This window comes from Idiotropiscis lumnitzeri, chromosome 18 (assembly GCF_059441095.1).
Source record: "Idiotropiscis lumnitzeri isolate Australia: NSW breed Sydney's pygmy pipehorse chromosome 18, RoL_Ilum_1.0, whole genome shotgun sequence".
NCBI classification, from domain to species: Eukaryota; Metazoa; Chordata; class Actinopteri; order Syngnathiformes; family Syngnathidae; genus Idiotropiscis; species Idiotropiscis lumnitzeri.
In genome coordinates this window covers 12,394,111-12,418,886 of record NC_142408.1, presented here as the reverse complement: position 1 = coordinate 12,418,886, position 24,776 = coordinate 12,394,111, and the positions used below count along the sequence as shown (strand labels likewise).

The 24,776-nt window shown below is 39.8% G+C and overlaps 1 protein-coding gene across 7 annotated transcripts in view; it reads right to left on the bottom strand.

The window, feature by feature from the left end:
• Positions 1–743: 743 nt before the first annotated feature.
• Positions 744–24,776, bottom strand: part of LOC148319550 (whirlin-like) — a 123,922-nt gene continuing 99,889 nt past the window's right edge. For 3 of the 7 annotated variants that reach the window (XM_088281093.1, XM_088281095.1, XM_088281097.1), the window contains 7 exons: positions 23,879–24,091; positions 22,464–22,685; positions 18,682–18,813; positions 17,543–18,113; positions 15,212–15,369; positions 12,696–12,818; positions 744–3,384 (listed from right to left, as the gene is read on the bottom strand). In XM_088281093.1, coding sequence (XP_088137219.1) covers positions 3,202–3,384; positions 12,696–12,818; positions 15,212–15,369; positions 17,543–18,113; positions 18,682–18,813; positions 22,464–22,685; positions 23,879–24,091 — 1,602 coding nt within the window. In that variant the 3' untranslated portion in view covers positions 744–3,201. Of the gene's footprint in view, positions 3,385–12,695; positions 12,819–15,211; positions 16,902–17,542; positions 18,114–18,681; positions 18,814–22,463; positions 22,686–23,878; positions 24,092–24,776 lie in introns of those variants that run through there. The other 4 variants (XM_088281094.1, XM_088281096.1, XM_088281098.1 and 1 more) reach the window with 3 other exon arrangements.

Below are 24,776 nucleotides of genomic sequence, written 5' to 3'. Positions count from 1 at the left end.
TTTTTTTAGGCTGATAACTCTTCGATTTAAAAAAAAAGGTAAAAGATGTTAACTCAATGCTTAGCACTTGATATATTTCTGCAGGAGATATTTTACTGTTTTTTTTCTGGAAGTGGCACCCTTAAATTCCTGGAGCCACATTTTCTTGAATGTGAAATAAACGCCTTATATTTGCTTGACTGGCAAAGGTGTTTAATGGGAACATTGCAAAATATTTAGTATATAAGTGCGCTCTGTTGAAAATGACTAAATATTGAAACTATATAAAAATGTGAACATAGGCTAGACATTTCGGGAAGTTGGACTTCGGTTCGGACCTTTTAATTGGAAGAAATTTTAGTCGTGGACCTCTGTGACTTTTAATTGAATACCTCTGATTTAGATTGTATTCAAGAATCCAAGAAAGCTATTAGAACAGTCTTTGAATTAAATATACTTCATATTTGGTGATTTTGCATCAATTCCAAAATATTATTCAAGTAAATATCTGTTATAAGCTTTGCAAAAAATAGTAATTGAAAAATGTGATTAATCATGATTAATCATGGAATTTTTTGTGATTAATTAGTTAAAAAATAATCACTTGACAGCCCTAATATATATATATATATATATATATATATATATATATATATATATATATATATATATATATATATATATATATATATATATATATATATATATAACATACATATATATATATATATATATATATATATATATATATATTTTTATTTTTTTTTTTACATTTATATATACACACACATACATTTGTTTGGATTACTATAAACAGCCGTTGGAATTTTCTACCAACGACCATTTGACTGATTACTGGAAAGGGCGTCTGAAAACCTTTTTAACCCCAAATTGCACGGCTTGTGTTTGGACATCGAAAGCCGGAACACATGTGTTTACCTTTTTCTTTGGCTTTTCAACACACACGCACACACCCCCACACACACGCTCATAACCAAAAGAAGGCCGGGTCTTAACAAGGAGCCTCAATTTCTGTGATACAGTCGTTCAATTTAAATGGGGAGACCCATGCAAATCATCAACGTGACTGCACCTTTGACATTCATCATTAACAATGAGCATTTTATCGCTACTAGCAAGGGCAACTTATTTCGGCATGAAGTGTAAAAAATATTAAATATTGCCTTGGTTGCTTCACTGATAAGTTAACTTACACAGTCAGAGACTCAAGACTCATCTAGGACTCAGATTTAAGATTCCAGGCTGCCTCTTCACAACCCATACCAATAAAGTTGTCCATTCATGTTTCTTTCATCAATGAGCCAAGATAAAATCAATGCTAACTAAAGCCGTATTTGAATCACTGATTCATGTCCTAAGGCTTCTCACTAATTCAAATAGGTGACACCACATCACAGCAATTTTACCGTCATGTCATTGCCTCAGAGCCTGATTTAGAATTAATTTGAAGATTCTGCTGATTACTTTTAAAGCACAAATGGGACTGGCTCCGAGTTATTTATCCAAACTTTTAACCACCAATGAGCCAACCCGTGGTCCCAGATCCTCAGGTGAAGGCTTAAATTCATAGGTGCTGGATTTTACATCAGATCGACTCAACTTTGGAACGACCTCCCTGATGCGTAAAATCAGTCGCGTCTTAAATCACATACATGATGATGTCTTTGAGGTTCCAAACAGAGTGCAATGAACTCTAATCTGCGCAGCAATTTTAGAATTGGTTGTCATCTAGCAAAAACCTCTTGTTTGTCCGATTGAATGTTTTCCATTATTTTTTTTTTCTTCGCGTTAGGTTTGATTAATGCAAACTCAAATTACGTACTTAAACAAATGTTTGATGGCGACAATCCTTCAGTAAATTAGTAATTTTCCCACAATTGCATTTACCAAATCCAAATTAATCATGTTCGACGTCAAATGTTCCCTCGTACATTAGCAAAGATGTGGTGGTTTCACCAAATGTACTTCCTCAAGAACAATAACATCTTATTCACGCTTTACACAAGATGCACTCTTTTGTTGTAGTTCTCACATGTCCACCCAATCTCTCGAACGCTACCTGATATCCTATCTCCTAATTGCTTTTCTATACAAATGGAGAGTGTCCCAAGAGTGAGGAGCATAGCTTAGTTCTTTGGCAGTGTTGTGATCTTATGACTGACGACACCTCCTGAGTTGATGCGCTGGGCATGGCTTCATGATGATCCCTGGGGAGTTTAATTAGTCTGGGATATTATCAAATAAAATGATCTAGTAGAAGCAGCAGCGGGAAGAACACTGAGTGGTCGAAGTGAAACCCTTTTATCCCCCGCTGAGAGCGTGTCCACATTCAGGTGTTCTGATGTATCTTCATTATACGCTGTCTTGTTATGTATTTATGCTGTCAGGCGCGATCACGATCAATGACGTACTTTCATTAGCTCATAATGGCACCGATGTCTAAAAAAACAACATTAGAAGTTGCAGTCGGGAGATTCTTAGTTCGGCTATGCTGAAACAGACAATTTGTGATCAAAATGGAACCACGACAAAGTGTCAAACCCTTTTTCCTCCCACAAAGGAGGTATGGATTCAAACCTGCTGCCTTTGCGGAGTTTGCTTGTCCTCCCTGTGCTTGTGGGGGTTCTTTTCAGCTCCCTTCCACATCGATCATTCATTTAATACTTCAATTAACGGACAACATTGATCTGACAGATGTGAGCTGCTCCGATTCATATATGCATTTCTTTTTTAAATACATATGTATATGTTGATGTAACGCTCCATGGGCTTATATTCATATAGAGATCTTATCGTTTTTACAGTATAGAGTATTTACATCTATATATATTCATCTGTACATATATAAATTCAAACTAGGAAAGCCAAGTAGCCAAGAACTGATGACATAACTTGACTGCGTTCCCTTGGGCGACTGTAAGAAGCTCCAGTGGATTACAAATGGAGGCCAATCCATTCATTTCAATAGCAAGAGAGCAAAATCTAGTTTCTATAGGCTCTGCTATAATCTACTGTAGTGCATAAGGTCTCACAGCGGAGAGGTAAGATGTTGAAAAGAATTGAGAACATGTCCATAGTAGAAATTAGGTTGTGTAACAGATGAGGTGGACTTTTCCTTTTTAGTCCACCGCTAAAGAGTTGTGCCATTAAAAAATGAAAATGTCCTCCTTCCCTTTTTATCCTCTCTCCGCTCCCACTCAGCTATAGTGCTACATTGAACTCTGTCACCAAAAAGTCCACATGGTCCCTCTCTTTGGTCTTGAAGGCCTCGGCAATGAGGCGCGCCGCGTCCTTGTGCTCACGGCCCCTCAGGGATACCCCGTTTACCTCCAGGATCACCTGGCCCACCTTCAGCTGACCACAGTTGTGAGCTGAACCGCCACGCTTGGAGAAAGAGACAGACAAACACAAGGTTATTATTTAAAAAAAAAAAAATCCTTTTTCAGCATTTGCACCCTTGATAAATTCCTCACTCTCAAAGAAAGGTTGCGAAAAAAAAAAACGAAAAGATGTAACAGGAAGCCTCACTGAACACAATTGAATGCTTGCCCACAAGTCTAGTTTCCAAGAATTCTTTTGCCATACAATTACAAAAGACAACATACTTTGTGGGAATTGTGGCGACATATGCAAAGCGAAACTCCAAGTTTTGAAACAAGGATAATAACATAGATTCCTGGCATGGCAGAAGTTTTCCCAGAACAGTATATTTGCAGTCTTTTATTACATTTCTATGATTAAGGGCTGTAGGAATAAATCTACCTTGACTATCTAAACGAAATTAACAAAAGCAAGTATAAGGCTATTGGGCACAGGTGTCAAACTCAAGGCCTGGGGGCCAGATATGGTTCATCACATCATTTAATGTTTGTGTTTCTTCCTCAAATACATAAATTACAAATTGTCCTCACTTTTTCAAGTGCTAAGATATTGTACACATTATATGTCACCAACCCCACTTTTAAAATAAATATTTATATAACAGTAATAAATAATAACATAACAGTTTTTCTTTCCTTTCCTTTCTCTCAAGGAAACCACAACATACACATTCAAGAAACACCGGCTGCTGAACAAACAATATATATACGTGTTCTTCTGTTTGGCTCTGCTCTAGTTTAACGACCAGAATGATCATTCAGTGTACTTGCTAAACAGTTTGTATTGAAAAAGGTTCGAAAAGTCTATTGGTACACAAACCTTTATGTGAGTATGGTTCGAACAGAGCACACAAAATAAAATTCAAAACCTGAGCAACATCAAGGTCAGGTGTGGTGGTCCCCAAAAGTCTGCTTGCACATATATTTAGTTGTGATTTGAAGTAAAGACGCGAAGAAAGTTGGGATTTATGATTTTTGCTTTAGCGCTCTCATCTAATTTTTTTGCATTTCCCAAGACGCACACCTTATTAACGTTAAAATGGATAAGTCAGCAATTCTTGTTGAGTTCTTTTTCAATGGTGATGAACAACCCATTTTGGGATTTCCAAGTCCAGCTACATTGATGGAACACGTACTGTATTCCAATTTAAGTGGCAAGGTTAAATTAAGGTTTTCACTGAATCAATATGCCGCTCTGTTGGTTTAGATTTTATCTTTTAGATTTAATTTCCTTGATATGATCTACATCATTATCCAGCCATGCTGTGATACTAACTGGTGACCAGTCCAGGGTTTATGATATGCCTTTTGCTCCAAGTGTACTGAGATAGGCTCCAGTTCCTGCAACCCTTGAGAGCAGTATAGAAAATGAGCAGATGGATATTATCCTGGTAAGAAGAAGATGAAAGGGCAGATGATTTATTATAGGATACCGTATATAGTTTTAACCCACAGTGGGTGGGTTAATTCACAAAAGGGCACTTTTGGCATTGGCGATGTGTCGGTGCCAGGCCGCATTCTTATTTGTGTTGTACAATGACTCACTGGAGCGAATGACGTTTGAATTTGACATCCACACACATTCACTCACACAAAAACGCGGTCAGTAGTGTGACGTAAGAGGCCCAAAATAAACTTTTCAAAATCAGATGAAAATGATATATCCTTGAAATCAAACCTTCCTGCTGTGTGCTGTGAATGAATACATTGAATGATGCATGGTTTATAGACCCTTTGTTCGAAAGAGATTTTTGAATGTTGTATTGTATTGTATTGTACTCCATTGTGTCACATTGGGGCACTTTAGTACCTGAGCATCAAACACTGAAGCAAAAAAAATACAAAAAAACTTTACATTAATTATACACTTGAACAGCATCAGTACCGCCATACAAAGATATTCAGTTGAAAAACTGTTACAAATGACCAGTTGTAGGGTTGGAAATGAACTCTGAATCTGAATGGTGATCAATGGCCGACATGTTACATAGGATTACATTGGAGTCATGGCAGACACCAACAAATGATTAGTGTTCGCTTCGCCAAAATATACCAGTGGTGGACGGTCAAGGCCTTCAAGGCCTTCTCTACTGGCCTAACAAAATCAAGAAATCATAATCATATTCTTCACTTTGATGTCATATTATATCCGAGTGTTGATTTTTTAGGTGAGAGTTTTTATCCAATCAGAATTCAGGTAGCTTGTGTTGCCAGGCTGATTTCACAATACCAGTAGAACGTACTATTCGTCCAAGGCATTCAGCTACAATCGTGCGGGCGTCTGTTCCGTGTGAGTTGGGGGCTTCTACAGTTGAGAGACAGTTGCGATAGCCAATCAGATCACGAGTTGGTGACAGTAAGGCCTTCTCGCTGGCCTTACATTGAAGGCAATGAACGCGTCTTGTGATTGGATACCCCCTTATTAGTAGGCAGTGCTATGTGGAATCAACGCACCAGCAAGTCATAACTGGCGACCGTTCGAAAATCTAAAATATATTCTTGCTTTTTTGAACCACAATGGCCAATGGAGGGAAAAGTGTGGATTTAGTTGCAGATACACTTGCAAGATCATTTTCAAGACAGACCTTTCAAGAGAAGCAAGGTTGTCCAACACTCGCTCAGTGGTGCGTAAGTGTGTTTCTGTATATTATTTTTCCATGGTGTCATAAATGATGGTAATATGAGGGGCATTTATTCAAGTCGGACTAAGTAGACCTTCCAGGAAGGCCTACGTGTGAAATGCAAGGCCCGCCACTGATTTTTTTTTAGAACCACTGATCTAAACGAAACATGAAGTCACTTCAGGCCCTCATGTCCCAGTTTACCCCGAGGGCTTGAATGCAGCATATATTTGTCCATCTTTTCTCAGTTGAGAGCGTGAAATCACTGTCACTAGGATTTATTACTGTCAGGTTTGGCAGGGCCAAGTCACGCAAATTTGCATTTTGATTTTATGTTGAAGCATGCTCTCCCAAACTGTGGATAGACCCACTCCAAAGTAGGGCAAAAGCAATCTTCAAGTGGCGATTTTTCTATTCTATGGCAGCAACCTTTGATTGCTTGACACGTCACATTGCCTTGAATAAGTAAGTGTAAGACTCACATTTGAGTGATAAGAAATACGCAAGACATTTTGAAAGTGCCAGTTTCTCAGTGTTTTATTTGGGGGAGGTGTATTATTAAGTATTAGTAGAATTCATTAGTCTATTGATCATTCTATCGAATAATCAGATACAATTTTATTCAGAATTAGAATGTATGGCAAAACCTTTTTCTGGATTTTTTTTATTTGGTATTGTTTAATACAATACAAAAAACTTATATAGCGCATTTCACAACGGCTGGAGCTGGAACAAAGCGTTTCCATATGTTGTAATATAAATAAGCAGGAAATTAGAACACAAACTAAAACACAAACACGCAGACAATAGACCAGAAGAACAGCAGAACAGCAACGGTTTCATGTTGAGTCGAAGGCTTAAGAATAAAAACGTGTCTGCAAACGTGTTTAAAAAGTGGACATAGACGGGGCTTGCCTCACGTTTAATGGGCTATCATAGGGAAGGAAAGGCGCGATCAGCCCTGAGGCTGCGCTTAGTCCTCGGAACCTCTAGCAGCATTTGGGGTGGAGGAGCTCGGAGAGGTACGCTGGGGCGAGGCCATTCAAAGATTTGAAGACGAACAAAGGTATCTTAAAGCAAACTCTAAAGTGTAGAGGCCAAGATCGGGGTTCTGTGATCCGTCTTCCGAGGTCCAGATAAAATACGAGCAGCAGCATGTTGCACCAGTTGGAGGCGCTTGAGGGACGACTGGCTGACTCCAAAGTAAAGTGCAAAGTTTTTAACGTGGATTCAAAAGCCTTTACACTCAGAGGCTGACCTTACTTTTGTTGGGATCTTATTCCATTTGTGTTCTACTAACTGACCCAATACTGTGGATATCAGAACCATATTGGGTTTATAATTTTAAAGTCAATTCAACAGCTGAGTGGAGGCCAGTGTAAAGCATTTAGGGGTGGTTTAATATGTTCTGATCTCTTTCGTCTGGTCAAAACTTGAGCTGCACCGTTCTGAATGAGCTGCAACTGTTTGATGCTCTTTTGAGCAATTCCAGCCAGTAGACCATGACATTAATAAATCTCATGTTCTGTCTGGAGTAGTATGGAGAGATGTTTTTCAGTTGGAAAAAATCTGTTTCAGTGCTCTATTTGACGTGACTGCTCAAAGTCAGGTGCATTTTGGACTTGGTCATTGGCGTTTTGAAGCATTTGACCCAAAGATAACATAAGACAGAACAGAAGGGGTTCAAGGACTGACCCTTGAGGGACCCCACATGTCATGGCCAATCATGGTCAATGGTCACAAAATAACTCCTTTCCTTCAAGTAAGACCTGATCCATTTGAAGACTATTGCATTTTACCCCACCGGAGTTTCCAAACTCTTCAAATGTGTATTATTATCATCAGCTCTATCAAATGCTGCTCTGAGACCAAAACTATCAAGACACCTTCCCCATGTCGTTGTTCAATCTTTTAGCATTTGATGCTTTAATAAGAGCTGTTTCCGTGCTGTGAAGTTGGAAATCTGATTCAAATTGAAATACAGATACAGAAAATGGGGGGGGACATGTACCTGCACCAGACCTGTACATGTTTATCTTCCTTCTTTCTTTCCTTCCTTCTTTCCTTCCTGCCTTAGTTCCGTCCTTCTGTCCTACCTTTTTTCCTGCTTTGCTTCCTTTCTTCCCACTTTGCTTCTTTACTGCCTTCCTTCCTTTCCCTTTTCTTTCTTTCTTTCTTTTTTTCTTTCTCTCTTTCGATTATGAAACTAACTAAAGCCTATGTATTTGCTCAAATCTATGGAGAGAGAAATAAACTCAGCATCTTGAGCCATTGTCTGAAGTGCTGCAGATTCTGTGTCAAGTCGAGTACGGCATTTCTCTGTTATGATAAGTCAATTAGGAGAGAAATGGCACAAATTGTTCAAGTGCTGCTCTTGGAAGACAAACTCAATTTAAATGTCATATTTGCTCAGGATGTTTTTCACAGTTCTCCCAGTGACAGATGCCATGACAGTTACATTCTTCTCTCCAAGTTTGAATGGCAAGAACAAGCAAGCATTTTCTAGGGCGGTGAACTTAAGATTCCTCACATCTATGTGGATTTAATTTAACAGGACATTAGACGTTTTAATTACGGTATTGTCATGGCTAGTTAGAGCATTTGGGTCAATGTCACTATAAGGTGCCTTTGGTGTCTTCATCACAATCACTCAGTCATGAGAAACTTGTAGCACAATAATTAAACTCTGAGGTGCAATTATGATTGGCCAACCATTTGCACCCATACCAGTACAACGATGAGTCTAAAATGAGTTCCCTTCATTTTATTCCTTTTTTTTTTTTTTTTTTGATGTACATGGTTTTGGCATTTCTCATCTGCAAGTGGTCTGCAACTGCTACTGCAGTAAGGTGGTTTTCTAAATGCATTTTTTTAAATACAATATGAAAATTATGGAGCGTGAACGTTTTTAGATTTTTATGTGGCTGAAAATATTACATCCTGAAAATATACCCGCCGTTCGGGAAAATGCACATATTTTCCAGAAAATCCTGATGGCCGCCCCGCCGATGCATGCGGCAATGGTGTGACGTCATCTTTAGTAGACGTCTCCACAAAATGAGATTGAGGACCATCGCCTTTCGATATCAGATAAGATGAGCCCCTATACACGAGACCATATTTTGTGCCACTTGAGGTTATTTTATTTTTTTTTTTGTTGTACATCATTTGACATTGTGCTTTGCGTACATGTGTGTAACATAACACACGTTGGGTTCACATTAGGAGTCACGTTTGTTTTTGTAATGTGAATGCGTACATGAAATGATCGGATCTAACAAATAATCCGAATTGGGCATCACGGTCTACAGGGTGAACGTATCTCGAGAGTTACAAGCAAGTTCTATTCTTATGGCGGTCACACAATCCCATTTGTATGCAAGTCTAAATGTGCCGTCATTAACCTTGCTAATCCTGTTGGCATTATCAAAGGGAGCCAGGTCAGGACTGCAGGCAGGGCACAAAGACATACTGTTCTAACACATGCAGAATGCAATTTGACGATGTTTTGCTGAAATAAATAAAAGACGTTGCTTGGATGGCAGATGCTGCCTTTTGAACTTTGCATCCATAACAGTCCGGCTAGTTCTTTTGCTCTTTGACAAGGTCCACAATTTCCAAAAACAATTTGAAATGTGGACTGGTTAGACAACAGCACACTTTTCCCTTTTGCAACAGTGAGTGTTTTTGAGAAATAGCTTGAAGTTTGAAGTTACACTAAGAGATGTAGCGCCAAACTGTATTTACTGACAATGGTTTTCTGAAGTGTTTTCGAGCCCGTTTGGTGATATCCTTGACACATTGATGTCGGTTTTTGATACAGTGCCGCCTGAGGGATCGAAGGTCACGGGCCTTCAATGTTGGTTTTGAGCCTTGCCGCTTACATGCAGAAATTTGTCCAGATTCTCTGAACGTTTTTTTTTTTATAATATTATGGACTGAAACCTAAATTCCTTCCAATTGTACGTTGAGGAAAATTTTCCTAAAATTGTTTGACTACTTTTTCATGCAGCTCCTCACAAAGAGGTGAACCACGCCCCAATTTTGCTTGTGCGAACAACTATGAAAGTGTTTGATGAGTTTCTTCAACTTTCTCACTCTTTTTTTTGCCACCAGTCCGAGCTTTTTTCAAACATGCAAAAAACAATAGTTTATCCGTTTGAACATTAAATATCTTGTCTTTGTAGTGTATTCAATTAAATTTGCGTTGAACATGATTTGCAAATCATTGTATTTTGTTTTCATTTATGTTTAATACAATGTCCCAACTTCATTGGTATCAGGTTTATATAAACAACGACTCACACTCACATTCACACCCAAAAATGCCAACTTATAACAATTTCTTCTATTTCTCACGGTAAAAATAATCAATCTGTTCAAATTGGAAGTTGGCCAGAGCCCTGAAACAAATTGTGTTGTGATTGTTTTAAAGGGGAGGAATGATGGGTCTGATATTTAGCAAATTGCAGTATGCGACATCACCTCTTGGTGCCGGTAAATCCCACACAATGTGGTTAGAAGTGTAAACCTTGTGCAAGCCATATGTAACAACATAACCATTGATGCAGCCCATGTTTGACTTCCTAATGATCCATTTCACTTGTGCCAGTCAAATATTGCTCACACTTGACCTTATGCCACGTGTCTGGGATGGCTTCCGCATTTTCCCATCACAATATGGTTAATATCTCTTATATTTAGAGACTGCGCTTGCAACAATTACTCGATGCCAGTAGAGCTGTCGGTCATCATGATGATGGCAAGCCAGCAGTGATAAACGGGTGCTTCAGAATTGGTGATTGGGAAAGATTAAGGCTGGCATTCACCAAGCATCTTGTGGCCGGGGAGAAACAGAATGCACAAGCCGAAGTTGTGCTCTATCAACTTGACTGCGTTATACAATAGGGACAGAATAATATAGTGTAGTGGCTGGGATTTGAGGCCATCATCTGTCCCTCGAATAGAACCGATGCCCCTCGGACAGCCAGAAACAAAATGAATGTTTTTCTTCTCCTTCTGCTGTTGCCTTTCACCAAAGCCAGTTTATCATGCTGATACTCGACCCTGACTGGGGGAAACAATCAGGTTGTGTGCCTTGCTCAAGGGCCTAATAACACAAACTTACCTTTCCCCAGGTGAGCGTTTCCAAAGCTCACTTTTCCACCTTGAAGACTTCCAAAGGCTCCCTACTTTGCAGTGAAGTGTGACCTCAAGGCTGCCGTGTTATTAATGGCTTCAAATAACAATGAAGCGCTTCAGTGTTATTGTTCAGGGATGTAACTGTGGTTGTGACATCAATAAGGCTGGCTTGGAAGTTTTTTGTTCAATGGAAATAGAACACTCTTTCCAAGTCACTTAAAGTAATTTAAGACTGTAAACGAGGATGTCTAAGCTAATGGACCAGTGTCTCAATAAATCAGGACCCTGTAAATTTTGGTTTGAAGTTTACTCTTGCACACCTATTTGCGTCAGACTGACATGAAGCATTTAGAAGAGCTTGAAAAATAAATCCAAGTCATAAATGTTGCAAATACAAATTTCCAAGTCATATACAAACCAATAGTTCTGTCTTTTCTGTACATTTCCAGATTTTTAAAGTGCTGATTTACAATCCTTTCTTCCATCCTGTTGCAATCAGTATCCCTTTTTTATTTCATTCACCATCTCACTAGGAAGAAGGCTGAGGGACGGCACTAAAAGAGTTGTGGACGACTGCCTGTGGCTGCTTTGATCCTGAAACTGTAGCTCTGTGTCAGAAAAGGTTTCAGTACTATAGTCATAAGGAAATGACCTCGGCTTTGATAAATGACACGAACTGGCTTGGTTGTCCATAACAAAAAGATACATGCTGATAAAGGCACAGTAACTTTAATTGCCAACAATGCTTCAATATTTACTTTACAGTATGTATGAAGTTAATCGTGAATTTGACACTAAAGGTGTAACTCATTTAATCCACAAAATATGTACAGCTTCAGGAATCAGGAATTGAGTCCCCGCCTACCAAAGACGTATTTATACGTCTTAAGTTATTTTTTACGTGCGAGTGTACAGGAGGGTCTTACATTTAAGTGCCAGCATGAAAGAAAATATTCTTCTAGTGGTTTCCATCCGAGCATAATGCTTAGCGTTCCAAATTATTGTATGTTATTGACTTTATATCCTCCCCATTCAGGGTTGCCACAGCTAGCCACTTGTTTGATAGTTGTTAATACGCTTTTCCATTTTGGGTGGTGTGGCACTGGCCGGTGTGTTGTTGCTGGGCTAATTTTGTAAACATATGAATTGAGTTAAGTTTATTGGTTTCCATTTTTGTCATTAATTCTTTTTATAACATTGAACTTGTTTAGGGTTGCAGGTGAGGAGCCTTTCCCCGCTCATTTTGAGCAATGGCTGTGGTAAAGTTACTGGTCATCAGTCAATTGCAGAGCACATACTGTAAAAACAACAATTCACACTCATCGCTTAAGGTGGAGCATATCCAAGTTGACTTTGAGTGAGAGGTTCCACACATCAAGAATGCCACTTGTAGCGTCTCAGTGTGATCCCATACACAGATATTAATACCACTTTAAAAGAAGATGAACACTTCTGAAAACGTGAAGACATATCATCATCAAAATGTGTTGACTAGGACACTAACAGGCGATATGGAAAGTATTATTGGCAGCATTACATAATTCTATCTCACCTGTATAGTGACGATTCGCGGCAATGGCTGTCGAGTGTTGGCTCCTCCCTCAATAGCGATGCCCAAAGTACTTGCACTCTTTGCCACCCTTACTAGAGTGGAGGTAGGCTCCAACAGCCCTGGCTAAAGTCAGGCGAAGAGAATATTAATTAGAACTTTGCAATTGATGATGTTGCACACGTTTTCTTGAATTTGATAAAGTTGGCAAATGGTGGTTGCCTATCATGTTTGTTGTAACCGCTGGAACCACTGTAACTCTTACACAGGCTACTACAGAAATAAAGACCATCACAAATCCAAGCAGCTGTCTGAAGTTGCCAGTGTATTGTCAGAATTTTAGCCCTATTAGTCTCACTTGGAGTTGAATCATCATGTCAAAATTATGCAAAGTATAAAATATAATGAGCAAAACTATAGAAACAGTACTTTTGATTTTGCTCCCATTTTTCATGAACTGAACAAAAAAAATGTAAGGTTTCAAAAAAGGCTTATTTCTCTGCAATATTATTCACCCATTTGTCAAAAATCAGTGTTTGTGAGCATTTTTCCTTTGCCAAGAATCCATCCATCTCACAGGTGTGGCTTACCAAAACATTTCTCACAATGAAAAGGCCACTTTAAAGAGTGTGTGATTTTGTCACAATATGCGACTTATGTTACAAGTAATACCTTATGACAATGACATGACATGAGCACACATAGCAAGCATCTGTGAACACTTCCTTAAAGCTGAAAACGTCCCAGTTCTTGTAGGACGAACATACTCACTGGACATGTCAGTCAATGAGCTTTTTTTTTTTTTTAGATGTTCTGGATCGGCCTGTAGAACAGGATCTTCCAATTCTTAGAAAAGGAATAGACCAACGTCCTACAGCTAAAAATCAGCAACCTGATCAACTCTGTGGGGCAAAGATGATGCTGACTTGTTTTCTGACCACCACAGATGCACTAACACTGTAAAAATGTTAATTTTAGAGAGGCCTTTTATTTGCACAGCCTAAGCACACCTGTGCAATGATCATGCTGTCGAATAAGCATTTTGATATGCCACACCCATGAGGTGGGTTGGCGCTCACTGACAAATTTGTAAATAACAAATAAAGAAACAGGTCTTGTGTATACATAGTTTGTCATTTGTGTCGTTCATCTCATGAAAAGAAGGGACTTTTGGCTTTTTCCTGGTCTCCACACAGAGTTCTCGGGAGCGAAACCAAAAGTGTTCAAGTTAGAATCATCAATGTTCTCTCTTCTCTTGTATCAACAAAGGGTGAGTCATTCTATTTTAGCTCATTCACTACCAGCCGAGTAAATAAAATGGATCTTTGACGTCTTTATCCGTCAATGGCAGTAAATTAGTTAGTTGAAATAATTTGTTTAGTTTGTATGCAGTTATAAAAGTTAGACTGCATTGTTAATAAAGTGTTGTATAATGATCTCAGTGTAAAATTGAAGGAAACCGTAAGTGGATGAAGTGTCACGGTATAAACTGACATTGTCCTTTGGAGGTTCCACATTTCAATGTTAACCTGCTGAAACACAGAAAATAGTTTGCTAACACAGAAATGTGTTCTAGACTCCATCATTTATTGTAAGCAATGCATAATGTAAGAAAGCTTGTTTGTTTGCCCATGTCAAATGTTCCCACCCACTTCCACCCTCTCAGAAGGCGCTTATTTTGATTCTCATGATTGTATTTTAAAATAGCCTTCAAATAGAGTTCGTCACTTCCGAGTAATCATAATCATCACCAACAAAGTCTCACCATTTCTGACCTTGCACAATGAAAATAACTCTTTAATCTCTTTGCGCTACAGTGGTGGATGACGTAATAAATGAAACGTGTGAGTGAATGAATAAAATGGGAAATTTCAAAAAACAAAACAAAAATGAAAGTAAACCGTGTGCAAAAACAAAGGGAAGATGTTCCACATAGACTTGAACATCTGCATTTATGAGAACCAACAGTGACAAATTATTCCCTCAGTATTCCTTTGAATCTAATTGGAACATTAATCCTTAAATAGCCCCAGAAAGTTTACATCACATTTAAGTCTGGAGAAAATTATTTAAATAAAAAATAATTAATTACTATGTCGTGGTTGTCCCGCGACACCAATCATTGAATTGAATTAAGCAGCATTTTAAGTTACAGGGTGCGTGTATAAATATTCACATTTATTTTTACGGCCTCTTCACAGCGGTGGACTGTGAGCAACAAAAGCCTCTCGGTTGTTCTTAAAATAGCGCAGCGTGAGTGCTACATAGGCCCAGAGCTCCCATCTATTACGTTACATGCACATCAATGAGGCGGAGGGTGGCACAGGAGCCTCGGTCAAACAAAAGAGCGCTGTTATTTTTAGGCTCAAACTTTGTTTATAATCGCTTCAATTGGTCCTCACAAAGGTAGAGCTCAAGCAGCAGACGCAGTTCTTGAATCACATTATGCATTCCCCTCAACTATTTATATGCTCATTCATTCATGTCGGGCCCACAGCTGTTTGGAAGTACCCCCTCACCGGTTTGGTGGGGTTGTCCCCCCCGCCCCCCTGGGTGTCTTGAGGGTGTCGTGTGCATGAGGATTGGGGGTAGCTGATGTGTCCTGACTCAGCTATGTCCACACCGCTGTCCTCACTGAGAGTCTGGCCACTGTCTGACAGCTGAGACAGGGCGCCACCTGAGGGGGGGAGCAGGCACACGTGATATCAGCACTTTCATTCTCTCGGGCGTAAATCAGTGCTTTTGTCTTCCTTCCCCATGAGTCTATTTTCATTAATTTTTGGAATACCATTTTGCTGTTTTAGTATTGTAATCATGAACATTCTGTTGAGTGCAGCACTTTGCCTTGTCCACATTTTATGTTGCTGCCTCATTCCAAAATTGCATTAATCATTTTCGCCCCCTCAAAATTCTACACACAACATCCCAAAATGGAAATTTGAACCAATTTGTTTTTGACATAATCTTTCCACTTATCATCCTTGAGAGGTTCCCTGCAGTTTAATTGGAGTCTATCTATTTTAAGTACAGTTCATTGTACTTGATTTTGATTGAAGTAAATATAAGATCCCACATGTCAAAGCAAAAATCCAGCATGAAGTCAAAAGGACTTGTCTTTAGACCTCGGAGACAGAACTGCAAAAAGTCTGGGGGAGGGGAGAGAAACATTTCTACTAATTGAAGGTTCCGAATCGTACTGCGGCCCCCAAGGTCCATAAAGAGAACGAATTCCGAACAACCAAGACTCTTGGTTCCATCCAAACTGAGCAATCGGAGGAGGCGGTCCTTTCCAGGAAGGTCACCAATAAGCTGATTGTCTCTCTGTTAGGGTTCCACTCCGCCAGGAGTTTGCCAAAAGGCACCTGAAGGACCTTCAGACTATGACAAAGAATATTCTCTAGTCTGATGAGACAAAGATTCGAAAGCCAATTACTGCCAAATATGCATCAGCAAAGCATTGCTTATGTACACGTGATGTCTTTTTGATTTAGTTGTAATATATTTGCAAAAAAATAAAAAATCATGTCGTCATAATGGGGTGTTGTGTGAATAATCTTGAGGAAAATAAAAAATTTACTCCATTGTGGGACGAGGCTGTGAATTAAAAAAAAGTGAAACGCTGTTCATACTTTCTGGTGTGTATGTTGTCTTCCATCTCCATTCTTCATGTCATGTTTTTGCATGCCGTTTGCTGTTTCATGAAACGAAAATAAAGACCTGCGCGTACCTTTATCCAGATCCTCACCAAAATCCAACATGTTTTTTTCCCCGTGTGTATTCTATTGCCTGTTTTCGTACTCAATTATTAAAAAAAAAATAAATAAAAAAGTACTTTGTTTATTCTACAATGAATTACTCCTTCACGTTCCCAAAATTAAATCTTAAATGAATTCATTTTGAAGGATAATTATTTTTCCAATGGATTAATATTTTTGTTAGTATCAAATAAGCCAATTAGTATCTTTTACGTGATATCTGGATGCTAATACAGGGTTTCCAAATAACCAAAGAAAATATTTGAGACAATGGTATAGTACAACTACATTAATGTAAAGTTAGTAAATGAATACCTTCTGTGCGAATCAGAAGTGAGTATTATCTTTCTAAAAGCCGATGATGCAACTCTTGCGCCGGATATCATGATTTTGTGAGGTTGTCATAGAGTTGTGGCTGGTTGGGGTCGGCCTACTGCATACAGACAACGGCAAACTGTGAATCCCACAGGACAATGCTGTACACGTGTTGATGCTCTGATTATTCATTTTTAATGAAGTAAGCAAGTTGACAGATGTGTGCAATTTGATTGGTGCGACTAGAGGTTCGGATCTTGAATATGATTATCTCACGCCCACCGTCTGCAAGTTAAATGCACGTTTTGCGCAGCTGTTGTGCTGTTCACGTAGATTGGAAAAAAATAAAAAATAAAATAAATAAATAAAATGACTCTTTCCTTTCTCTTGACATTGTCATAGCAAAGTTATCTTCAAAATGTTCCTACCTTCCATTAAGCAGGTGTCCCAGATTTTATTTATGTGACTAATGCAATTACGACTGAAGTACAGTAATTTAGTGCTCTTCACTAGCAATTAGGCAGTGACAACAGTTGCACTCACAAATCCAAATGTTTAAATGAGATTCTAATACTAACTCTTAATTTGGTTTGTAAAAAAAATTAATTTTGACCGTGAATTAAAGCCCAGCTGCTCCCATGCCATTTGAACCCCCGTCACTGCAATGTGCCTGATTTAGAGACAGAATTACATGGCCCCTTTCTTATTTAATGTAGTTAAATTGACATATTGTATATTCCAAACTTGCACAATGTATTTTATAGGCCCTACTTTTCTCACCTCTAGCTTGGGGTAGCGGCCGCACCTCATTGACGTCGGGCTCCGCGTTGGGCCTGTGAACCTCCACTGTAACAAACTGTTGCTTAGAGCCTGGAGACGAGGCTTTGGACATTGTAGCTGTCTTAAGGGGAAGAGAAGGAGGAGGAGGAGGCGCGGCGAGCGGGGGTGGCGGTGGCGGGGATGTGTCAGCCAGTTTGGCACCGCTGCTTGGGGACTGGACGCGTGGAAAAAGGCCAATACTCTGTTGGGCAACCATGGACAAATTAATGGGTGTTTTCGGTTCTCTCTTGGAAGGCGCCAAGAGTTCTTTCTTTCGGATGGCCGCATAGTCCCGGGAAGGCAACATGGGAGGTTCTTGTTTGTGATGTAGTGAGGGTGATGAAAGGGTGTGACCTGGCTTTTTGTTGTGGTTAGGGCGGCTGGGGGCAATGAAGTGTAAGCCCGAGTGTGTGGATTCGGACGAGGGGCATTTGCTGAGCTGGTCTCTTCTACTCTTGCGCCTCTGCACCCCTGATGGGGGTGGAGGCTTGAAGGAGGGGGGAGAGTCAGCTGTGGTGGACTGTACGTCATCCTGAAGTGAGAGGATATTTTTCATCATGATAGATTAGGGAAGGGGAAAGGACATGCTTCATGTTAGAAAACAACATTTAACCAGTGATTTTAGATGTAAATTGATGAGGATTGTCTTGATGAGAGGAACTTGCCCATATGCAGGTCCTCACATCACGTTGAAAACATCATATTTGACACTTTGCATTCTATACGTCAGTGAAATGAACAACACTAAGACATGGATGGCCATTAATGCATGATGTGACAAATAAAGTGAGTAAAAAAAGTATGAGTGATGGTTGCCTTAAAAGCTTTCCTCTTGACTCGTTTTTGTTTTATCCCCTGCCGAGATGGAAAGGTCGGTAGAGGCGCGGAATATTGTAATTGGTCTTTGCTCACCATTTTCCATTCAATAAATAAGACATAAAAAAAGAGCATCTTCAATCTTGCTTTGGTACAAAAAGCGTGCTCCGCTCCAACAAAACAAACTACACAAAACCTGCAGGTCAGATTTCTCCACTAGTCTCATCTATTTCTACCATTTCTTCACTTCCATTTTAAAAACGCTATCTTCAAACCCGCTTCACCTTCTCCCTTGTACCATATCCAAGTTGTGCTCGTGTCTGCCAGACCTCAGGGCTCACCAGAGAGATGTCAGCCAGCAGTGTGTTCAGACTGTCCAAGGGATCTTGCTGATTAGTTTCCACCACACTTTCGTTCTAAAAGATGCAGGTGAGAAATAGATGAGAGGTAAGAACAAAGGCAGATGCGAATCAGAAAAGGGTCAAATGTGAGAAGACAGAAAACAGTGCAAACAGCCTGTGAGCAGATGTTACAAAGCGGTGTGCATTTATCCCAAAACAAATGGAAAATGTGATTTTCCAAGAAGTGTTAAGGTCAATTAAAAGGCATGCTAAAATGCTCACACACGCACGCACAGCTCTGTGCCAAGCAGTATTTGATACCTTCGTCCAACTCCCCATGTGAAAAGAAGACATTTGTGGATTCTCTAAGCAAATTTAGAGACAAGCAAAGTTCAGACAAATGCTTCCCTTCATTTAATTCTGCCACAAAACCAAAATAGAAGCCCCATCAATTCTGCTTAATGGCTCTTCGTTGCTGCGCCGGGTGCACTTACACACAATTCCATTTAAAAGATGGGGTGCTCCGAAAAGGACCACAGCTTTTGATGACTCTGTACTGTATGAACGGTAAGTTTAAATAACATAAATAGATATTTTCAGTACATTCTCCCAAGTGGTGTAGAATGAATTGCCAGCACTTGCCCGTCACCTGCTGTTTTTAAGTGCTCCCAGGTTCCATTTGTATGCGTGCTAATAATTTTCATTTGTGAGACTCTGTCTATTTACATTAACATAAAATGCAAACTTCAGCCCGAGAACAAAAGCAATGATTACAGAATTATCTAGCAGTGACAATGAATTTGGAATTGATGAGAAGTGTTCTTCAAGCTGCAAATGCATGTCTGTCGTCTGCTATGTGTGTGTGTGTGGGGGGGGGGGGGGGGGGGTGCAATGCAATGTAGTTGGCTGTGTGCCCAAAAACAACTCAACCAACACTTAATATAAATTCATAACAATGAAGCCAAAGCTTACTGTATATCTCTCAATATCACTTTGTCTGTCTGGATGTCTAACAAAGACATAGTTGACTGTTTCTAATTGCTGCTGGGAAAGAAGGGGCTTCACTTTAGCCACCTGCCAATGGTGAAAGGTGGGGCTGATATGCCGATCTAAATTAAAATCACTGTCCAGTTTAAGACTCAAGTTGGAGACTGTTAGCTTTAGCTAACATGCCAGGGGGCCAAGGTCAAACAGGGTGGAAAGAAGAAGGGCCACTAGGACCAAACACAATAACTTCTGCCTTCTTTTCATTGAAATTCAAGTAATTAAGTGGCATCCAGATTTTGATTTCCTCTAGACAGGACAAAAGTGGTCTCAAGGAGAGAGCGTCTTTTTTGCTCAGCGGGAGATAGACTGACTGTCATTTGCATCGCAACGGAAGGAAATGCAGGTTTTCGTACGATGGAACCTAAGGGCAGCAAGAACAACGAAAACAGCAAGGGCCCCAAAACGGAACCCTGTGGAACACCATACAACAGAGGGGCAGAGCGGGACACAAAGCAACCTATGCGACCACAAAATACCGTGCCAGCCAAATAGGATCTAAAGCACTCTGGAGCGCTACCACTAATTCCCACTTAATGCTGTAAACGACCCAGAAGAATACTGTGGTGCACCACCTTTTCCAGAATTTTAGTAATAAAAGGCAAAAAAAAAGAAAATGGGTCTAAATTTGTGGAAAAAAGACAAGCTGCAGGTCTCATATCAAGGAATGAGTATTGGACTGTGTCCCTTTCACATTAACCCTTCCTAATAATGATGGTCGAATGAACCTTGACCCACTTTTGACTCCTCTACATGGTACTTTTGGTTTCAAGATGCGGTGGAAATTCATTACAGTTCCATTGCACTAGCCTTTATCTTTAAAACCAAGAGCATTATCTCGAGGAGTAAAGAAATATCACAAGTGCTTCATGAAGCTTTATTTTCCCATCACTACTTCCTACTACTAGAACACAGATGACAAAAGTGTTCTACATTTATAAGTATTCTATCATCTTATTAACAAAAAATATGAATCCAAACAAACAAAAACTCCAACTACCAGTGAGCAGAACACCTGCAGTACCTGCGGATCTCACCTGGAGTATAATCATGCATTAGACAGGCAGTATCAAATGCTATGACTTTCCTTTCTATGTCTTGTACAACGCCAAATGTTTATTCACGTTGCCTTTTTTACGCCCTCTAGTTTGGTAATTACACCACGTGTAGGGTCACAATTGTTTCCGCACAAATTTGAACGTGACAGCAGCGCTGTATTAATGTAGTCTTTCCAATCTCACATACGGTGTGTTCAACTGTATTTCGAAAACACAGCTGTAAACGATACTTCAACACATTTGTATCACTCTACTTTTTGCCACAGTTCCATCCAGTTACCAAAGCACAGTGGTCATTTATGGGCTACGTTGGACAGTGGGAGCTCCAAAGCTAAACACAATCCGTCCGAGGACACTAGTTGACGTCCTAGTTCAAACTTCAAAACAAATGACTCTCAATTAAAATTGAAATAATGTGTTCCAGACTCCAACTCTCCCATTACAATACCTTTCGTTGACTCCCCAACCTTGTTACTGGCATGACAACCTTATATATTATTGATGATGGCTTATTTCCAAACTAAGCCATATTGTGTAGTGCAGATATGAGTACCACCTTCACTACCATATTGCCGCAAGAGAAGATCCAGATTTCAGTTGGACTCTTAATAATCGATTTTTTGGGAAGGTTTTTTTGTGTGTGGGGTGGTTCCACTGTATGAAGAAAAGCAAACCAGAGACTGAATCACAGCAGACAAAACAAAATCATAGCGGAAACAAAAACAACAGTGACATAGGTACCCGGAGGAATATCTTGCAAGTCATTTCGTCATCAAAATTGATTTTGAATATATGAGTAACGATAAGTGGAAAATAAATCCATCTAATTGGTTTACAATACAAGAACAGATTGTGTTCTCCAATTGGAGGACAGCATCCGTAATCAAGAGAGGCAGTCCTTTGGAGATAAAATGCACACGACTGCGACATTAAAAATCCTTTTACTGGAGCTAAATGGAAGAAAATTGATATTCAATTGAACCCCGTATTTGTCTGGGAGAAAATATAATGAACAAAGAGCAGAGGCTGTTTTGATTTTTTCTCATGGTATCTAGTACACATCTGCCCACAGGGAATTGAACAACCCCTTATCCCACTGTGTATCCAGCATGTGTGGGTTGGTGCTTCACCACTTTCAAAATATACTCCTACCTCCATCATATCTATCAGCCAGAGCAGCCTTTCCTACCAAGGGGAGGGGGAGATTAGAAAGTTACAGTGGTGGAGGGAAAACACATCCTTTCAAATACTATTTTAATATTTGCCATTTTAAACAGAAGTAAAAGTAGTGAGACATGGCATTGCCAGATGTCTTCACCATAAACAGAGCTGGGCAGTCCGACCCGGGGGCGGAATGTTCCGGCCCGGCTGGATGGCCATTTTTTTTCAGAGTATTTTTTTATGAATAAGGCGGGAGGGTCAAGGCCCGTAGGGTACCTAGGTCGCGGGCAGGGGACTGACCGGCAAAAAAGGGTCAAGTGCCCAGCTCTGCCCATCAAACATTTTTATAAAACAAATACACTCGGCACCCCTGCCACACACCATAAATAGATTACACCTCGTCATTGGCTTTACTGAGAGTCGTATTATTATTCAGCTGTTCTACTCAACAGCACCACCTACCCGGGCTGAGCTCAGAGTGCTGTTAGTCATGAAGCTGGCCGAAGACGAGGTCAGAGTGTCAGGGGACGACACCATGGATAGAGTGTCCGGTTGCAGTGGAGGAGCTCCTGCTGTTCCCTGTCTTGCCTTGAGAGCTTGGATTTCTCGGCGTAACACCAGTCCGTCAAAACGCTCCAGGTCCTGCGGGGTGACCAGGCCTCGCACTTCTGACAGTAGAGAGAACTGCGGGGAGATAAAGAGGATAGAGGTAAATCTACAGTTAAAGGTCATAAGATTGAAACGTTCATATGCCACATTATTGAATACTTGATCATCAAATTGGGGAATTTCCGGTAAAATTCTAGGAAGGACTTAAAATGAACCATAAACTTACTTACTAACGTGTATTGTATTGTATTGTATCGTAACGTTTTGAACACTGTGTTAAATTGTTCATTGGTTTAGTAACTTTTGCTTGTTGCTTTAAACATTTACAACAGGTGTTCCACCAATTACAATTGATATTTAAATAGTAATCTTCATTATGCTCTTCACAGTTTAGAATCATGAGATGGCACTGAACAATTCATTAAAGGGGAAGTCAAACTCAAAATGTCCTTTTCAAGAATATGTTATATGTGCCTTTGCTAGTTTAAACACGGTAGTTTGATCAATTTTGCATTTGTGGAATATGAGTTAAGCAGTAAAATCCACGCATTTTTGTCCATCTCAGTTGGTGGCCATTTCGCCACTTGCTGTCGACAGAAAATGACATCACAGTTGCTCAGGGCTCAGTTAACGGCCAATCATGGCTCAGTTTCAGACAACAAGTGAGCCGTTATTGGTAGTTGCCTGAGCAACTGTGATGTCATTTTCAGTCGACAGAAGTGTCAAAATGGCTGCCCCTTGTGATGGTTAAAAACAAATGGATTTTGCTGCTTAACTCATCTTCTCCAAATGCAATATTAATCAGAATGTCCTGCATCAGTGATAATGGAAATGCAAACACGGCGTATGATTTTAAATGATTTCATTTCTTTGTTAAAATAAACAATCTCTTCATTGTTAATATTATTGTCAACCTGTGTTATAATGTTGACAGTGAAACTTTGTACTTCCAATATTGCTCAAGATTGACTTTATACATTTTTGGGAAAATTGTGGTCCATTTATTTCTTTATTTATTTTTTTAACTGAACATTAGCAGGCATGTCCCTCTAAATATAGTACAAGGCCTCAGAAAAAGGTTTCAGGACCCTTTCTTGGGAAAGTCGAGCAATGATGCCTTTGTTTTCTTGCATATATTTATAATGCTGACAAAAAAAGGAGTGGAATGACGTACAAAATAGAAATAAGTATCAACAAATGATAAATATAATAATGTTCCTTGTTTTGTATTTTTTTCATCCTAATATCTTTGTCTCCTCGTCGCTCACCTTTGCATGCGTGTTGAGCAGTTCGAAAAGCGCCATGACCAGCTGTTCCACGCCAATGTGCCCATCCCGATACTCTTCCAGGTAGTATCCCATCGTTTGCCGCTCCGACTCAGTCAGAAGGTGACGCGCTTGCTCTTCGAGCATCGCTCTGGACTGGTTCACCAGACTCGACAAGGTCACCTGTGATCCGGCCACACCCTTGTAAAAACCAGACTGAAAAGAGGCATAAGTATTAATTTAAATACAACTATGATACTGTTCATTTTCTTTTATGTACAGAAATTAATTTATGAGGAAAAGAAAGATCTTGAAGGGGAACATTATGTACTTGATATTCTGGACAAAATGAGGGGAACAATGACAGTAAGACAAGTAAGGTAGAAGAGGAAGTGGAAGGAAGCAGCAAAAGGGAGGATTATGAGAAAAAACATGTAAAGGGAAAAGCAGGCAGATGTGGAGTTAGGATAATGGATTACAGTGGGATGAGGAATAAGAATAAAAGAAGGGCACACAAGGCGATATGAGGGATAGGGTTGTGAGGCGAGGGCAGCTAAGTGGGAGTTGACAGATGATGAATGGTTGAAGACAGAAGATGGCAGGTAGTTTCTTAACCCCAGCCTTGAAAGAAAATGTTGTTGGTTGAAGGAAAAACAGAAGAAGACAAAAGGCTTGGGAGGAAAGAAGGCTAAAACCGCACAAGGTGAAGGTGGAGCAGGATGGGGGAAGTTCAATTGGAAAGAAAGGCAAGGAACTGATCAGGGCGGTCAGGGAAAGTGCAAGATCATAAATTACACTCTCTTAAAATGAAAAAGCCAGCAGTCGCCTCTTCCCATATGAATGAATTATCATCCCACCTCCTGCTGTGCTCACATCATCCACTGTCATTATGTGGAGCTAA